Source organism: Salmo trutta, chromosome 3 (assembly GCF_901001165.1).
Source record: "Salmo trutta chromosome 3, fSalTru1.1, whole genome shotgun sequence".
Classification (NCBI taxonomy): Eukaryota; Metazoa; Chordata; class Actinopteri; order Salmoniformes; family Salmonidae; genus Salmo; species Salmo trutta.
Window position 1 is genome coordinate 62,400,537 of NC_042959.1, and position 6,065 is coordinate 62,406,601.

The window sequence follows — 6,065 nt, forward strand, 5'->3', positions numbered from 1 at the left end:
TGACATTTTACCCTCTTTCCAGTGACTGCGCAGTCAAATGTGGCAGCGCAATCAATTTCCCACTGCAGACATGCGATCCATTGTTTACAACTCACCAACCCTACAGTAAGGGCAAACATGTGACTAACAGTGGTGTCTTTGTTTTGATTAGATATGTTACTTGATTATACATCCTACCTCACATGTCAGTATTAGAAAGATGCAATTCATTCAAGATTTAAACACATCTGAAGTAGGTGTAAAAAAGTTTTGTTAATGTTTATTTTAGAAATGGAGACATACTTTAGTTGTGAATAAAAGCAATGAACAATCTATTTGATATGTAGCAACCTCACCAATACAATTAACAGCACTGGGCTCCAAAATCGTTTGATTTTATTTATTTAACACCTAAAGTCCCCACATCGGCCGGGCTAACACATTCCAGGCATAGGCAATTATTAATAGTCCCATTCATATTCATTTCTTATTATTTTCAAAGAGGATGTAGAGTCTTTTTTTATCTTCACATTATTATGAATTGACCACAACCATGGTGTTTATAGTGAGTAAGGGACTCCATCTTATGACTAACAAGGAGCAGACAGAAACTCAACTTAAAATATCTTCTGGAAGGTTTTCATCCCAGTTGACTAATAGTTTTTCAGATCATATAACTAATATTAATAATAGGCAATATCAGTGGAGGCTGCTGAGGGGAGGACGGCTCATAAAATTGGCTGGAAAGGAGCAAATGGAATGTCATCAAACCCATAGAAACCATGTGTTTGATATCATTCCACCTACCCGGCTTCAGCCTTTACCATGAGCCAGTCCTCCCCAATTAAGGTGCCACCAACATCCTGTGGGCAATATTAATGGTGCTTCCATGAACTGTTTCTGGCAATATACAAATGATGTGCTTATGAAATATAGAATAAAATAAACCCATTAATCAACAGAAATTACAGATGTATAATGCAATGTAATTGCATGTAAATGATAAAAAACAACACTATAAAAGGTATCCTATTAAACAAACGTAAACAGGTCTATTTATGTCAAATATATACAATATCTCTTGAATGTGTCTTATGCTATTCTATTAGCTTTACAATTAGACAGACACACAAAAGTTGAAAGATAACAAACAGTAAGGAGATGAATATAAATATAAATCCCAGATGTGCAAATTTCAGTCCTTGTCAGATTTAAGCACCAGGCAGCAAGATACATGCAGTCCGTTCAAAAAAGTAGTCTCATTTCCGAAACTGTTGGAGATCACTGTACACGTCTGACTGAATTCCATGCAGCTCCTACAACAGGACAGGCAAAAATAAAACAATTCAACAGGGAAGGAATCATAAGTGTTTCACACCAGACATGAACAGTAACTCCATATGAATGTATATTCTGTATGCTTTGAGGACTGTGCTCTACAATGGTTAGTGCCTCTGTACCTGGTAGGGAGACTCTATGATTTCTACTGTCTTCCTTTTTGATGCTGTGAGTGTTTTCCCTTTACCTGAGGAGAGATGGCAAACAGGAGGGGTTAGGGATGAGTGGAGGATGCATGCAAGCACACACACAAACACAGTCACACACACAGAGTCACACACACAGAGTCACACACACACACACACCCCTCACCCTCCAGTCTGGATTCCTGTTGACTCCTCTTCTTCCGCAATGAAGCAAAACAGAACACTGCGAGAGCGATGAGGAGGGTCAGGATGATGTCACAGGCGATGATGCCCACCAATGTCCCCATATCTATCTGATAGCACTGGCCACAGTCTGGAGAGAGAGAGCATTTTGCTTACTGACCATAGTCAGAACGTGGATTTTGGTAATTCACGTACTAAAGCAGATAACAGAACATGTACTGGATATTATCTCTTGAATGACTCCAATGCAGGTGAAAACTCTGTAATAAGGACACTTCTTCTTTTTGGGTACATTTCTTGTAAATTCACCCCCAGCTTACACACACCAACTCGCACAAACAAACACTTCAAAAAGTCAACACAGAGACTTTATTTCAACTATCATTTTAATTTGTTAAGTAAAACGAATTCTAACACTAGACACATGTCCTTTAGAAAAGTGCTCCTACTGTATGTGTCCTTTAGAAAATATTTACTGCTGACTTATTTACTTAATTAACCTTTATTTTATCAGAGTCGTACTGAAACCAAAGTTATCTTTTAAAGATGAGCCAAAACACACACATCAAAATATAAACACAAGCAGTTACAAAAAACAAACACAATCAGTAATAAGGTCCTCAATCGGCTTTCTGAATTGCCCAAGTGTCACCAAAACATCACATTTAAGAACATTTTGAAGATTGTTCCACAAATAAAACTAAACGCTGATTTACCTAACTCAGTACAGACCAAAGGAATTTCCAGAGTTAGCCATCCTTGAGACCGGTTGTGGTAACTTCTATGTCTAAAGCTGAGTAATTAAGTTTGTTACAGTGGGACTTTTTGTCAAAGGGCTATATAAATGAAACCATAGCAATGTTTCAACCTACGTGACATCAAAGAGGGCCAACCAACTTTTCAGTAGAGAATGCCGTGATTTATAATAAAATTGTCACCAGTAATAAAGCGCAGTACATTATGACAAACTGCATCCAATGGCGTTAGCGAAGTGGTAGCTGCGTTCGTGTAGTCACCGTAGTCTAGGACCGATAGCAACGTTGACTGAATAATCTGCTTTCTACTATTTAGCGAGAGGCAGGACCTATTTCTATAGAAGAAGCCTATTTCTATCCTCAGCTTCTTAACTATACTGAACAAAAATGTTTACGCAACATGTAAAGTGTTGGTCCCATGTTTCATGAGCTGAAATAGAAGGTCCCAGAAATGTTCCATATGCACAGAAAAGCTTATTTTTCTCAAATTTGGTGCACAAATGTGTTTACATCCCTGTGAGTGAGCATTTCTCCGAGCCAAGATAATCGATCCACCTGACAGGTGTGGCATATCAAGAAGCTGATTAACAACATGATCATTACACAGGTGCACCTTGTGCTGGGGATAATAAAAGGCCACTCTAAAGTGTGCGGTTTTGTCAAAGATGCCTCAAGTTTTGAGGGAGCGTGCAATTGGCATGCTGACTGCAGGAATGTCCACCAGAGCTGTTGCCAGATAATTGTATGTTAATTTCTCTACCATAAGCTGCCTCCAACGTCATTTCATAGAATTTGGATGTATGTCCAACCGGCCTCACAACCGAAGACCACGTGTAACCACACCAGCCCAGGACCTCCACATTTGGCTTCTTCACCAACGGGATCGTCTGAGACCAGACACCCGGACAGCTGATGAAACTGAGGAGTATTTTGGTCTGTAATAAAGCCCTTTTGTGGGGAAAAACGAATTCTGATTGGCTGGGCCTGGCTCCCTAGTGGATGGAGCTGGCTCACAAGTGGGTGGGCTTATGCCCTTCCAGGCCCACCCATGGCTGAATCCCTGCCCAGGCATTTGAAATCCATATATTAGAGCCTAATGAATTTATTTCATTTGACTGATTTCCTTATATGAACTAACTCAGCAAAGTTGTTGAAATTGTTGCATGTTGCTTTTAGATTTTTGTTCAGTATAACTCATTAATATGCTTTATAAAAGTTAGCTTTTCATCTATCAGATGTCCAGATATTTGTAAGCACAGACACGATCAATATGGAAACCATCCAAAGTACATTATGCTTAAATCATCAGACTTACTTTCATGCACTCTAGAGAACAACATATTCTTAGTTTTACCTGGATTCAGTACTAATTTCAGGTCAATAAAGTTGTTCTGTTATATAATGAAGGCAGACTGCAGTTCAGATAGAGCCTGGTCAACCATGGGGGCAATAGCATACACAACAGTATCATCGGCATACAAGATCAGGTTACAATTTTTTACAGACAAGCAGATATTGTTAATGTAAATGGTAAAAAGTACAGGACACAGAATATACCCCTGCGGGACCCCTTTCATAATATCCAGGAAACCTGATTTAACACCATCAGTAGATATGCATTGAGTTCTGTCTGTCAAGTAATTTTTAAACCAGTTACATGCAGCCTGGTCTAGGCCAATTGAGGAATTCCTCTGAATTAACAGTGAGTGATCAACAATATCGAAAGCCTTTGACAGGTCAATGAAGAGGACAGCACAATGTTGACTTTTATCCATACACTTAACCACATCATTTACAACTAGGGATGCCTCTTTAAAGCCTCTGACTTCCCAACCACAGTCCTGTTATTCCTATGATGCATATTATGTTGTGTAGAGAAACTCTATTATCAGTATGATTCCAATTTAAAAACAGGTCAACTCAGTTACTTGAAAACATAACGGTCAAGGGTAACACTTGATCAGTAACATGTTGTCACAGGGGTCGTTGAAAGGGGACCAAGGCGCAGCGTGTAAAGTGCTCATATTTCTTTTATTCATGATAACACTTCAACAAAATAACAAAACGACAGCCAACAGTTCCGTCAGGTACGTATAGAAAACAGAAAACAACTACCCACAAACCCCAAAGAAAAACAGGCTGCCTCAGTATGGCTTCCAATCAGAGACAATGAAAGACATCTGCCTCTGATTTGAAACCATACCCGGCCAAAACATGAAAAATAAAACATAGAAATAGAATACTAGAAAAACCCCACATATAACAGAAAACCCAAAACCACCCAACACAACCACCTGGAACCGGTCTCACCAGACTGGGGAGACGCACTGAGGACCGCGTGCTCAAAGCAGGCACCGGCCGTACTGGGCTATGGAGGCATACTGGAGGAAGAGTGCGCGGAGCAGGCACAGGACGTACTGGGCTGTGGTGGCGCACTGGAGGGAGAGGGCGCGGAGCAGGCACAGGGTACACTGGGCCTTGGAGGTCTGGCACTTAGGGCTGGCACAACCCTAAGTTGTGCGTGTAAAGTGCTCATATTTCTTTTATTCATGAAAACACTTCAACAAAATAACAAAACGACAGCCAACAGTTCCGTCAGGTACGCATACAAAACGGAAAACAACTACCCACAAACCCCAAAGGAAAACAGGCTGCCTCAGTATGGCTTCCAATCAGAGACAACGAAAGACACCTGCCTCTGATTGGAAACCATACCTGGCCAAAACATGGAAAACAAAACATAGAAATAGAATACTAGAAAAAACCCACATATAACAGAAAACCCAAAACCACCCAACACAACCACCTGTCACGCCCTGACCACTACTATGGCAAATGACCTCTTACAAGGGTCAGGACGTGACACATGTCAACTAACTATTTATTAACCTTAAGCCTTATCCTATCCTTAAACGTACCCCTTACCCTAACCCTTAGCCAAACCCTTATTCTAACCCTAACCGTAACCTTAGCATGCAGTTACTTATCGACAGATAATTTCTTGATAATATGACCACATGTAGAGCCACTTACCAAACATTCCTTTCACGGGAACCATGATACAGAGTGCCTTGCCCATTTTCAGCCTGGTCCTACTAAGGAGACTAGAGGAAAGGAGAGGTCTAAGGCTCTGGGTCCCTGGTGCTTTGTCCAAGGTAATCTGTCCCCAATGACTCTGTGGTAGAGCTAGCGAAACAGACAAGGTACTATGTAAACCGTAGGAGTGCACAAGACAGTGTTCTGTGTGTCCTGTAACTGTGTGCCTGTGTGTGAGAGAGCGAAGGGGGAGCAGACTGACAAGGAAGCCAGTGAGTGGGTTTCTGTTTCTGCCCCTGTGATGTCATGTCCACATGAGTGTTGAACTCTACACACGTCAGCTCACACAAATTGATAACATGCATGTCGTTTTGAGAAGACAAGCCATAGTCATTGGCTCAAATGTTAAAAACCTTTCTCCCCCAGAATAACTTTTTCACCCTCCTGAAATACTTCTATTAATTTAGATTCATACTTAAAGCAACAATCAGCAGTTAAAACAATAACAAAGTGTTCTCCCTGCCCCTGTTTCAGGAAAAAGCTGAAGGATGTGGCTGGAGGAATGTAACCATTCTCAAATTCATAGACATTGCTATGGATGCAAGGACTGACCAGTCATGATATCCAC

The 6,065-nt window shown here is 40.8% G+C and overlaps 1 protein-coding gene across 1 annotated transcript; it reads right to left on the minus strand.

The window, feature by feature from the left end:
- Positions 1-1,094: 1,094 nt before the first annotated feature.
- Positions 1,095-5,704, minus strand: LOC115182697 (TYRO protein tyrosine kinase-binding protein-like). The gene is made up of 4 exons (XM_029744201.1): positions 5,435-5,704; positions 1,630-1,776; positions 1,440-1,504; positions 1,095-1,295 (listed from the first exon to the last, which is right to left on the minus strand). The coding sequence occupies exons 1-4, from the start codon at positions 5,478-5,480 to the stop codon at positions 1,239-1,241; spliced, it is 315 nt and encodes a 104-aa protein (XP_029600061.1). The 5' UTR covers positions 5,481-5,704; the 3' UTR covers positions 1,095-1,238.
- Between the last annotated feature and the right edge of the window lie 361 nt (positions 5,705-6,065).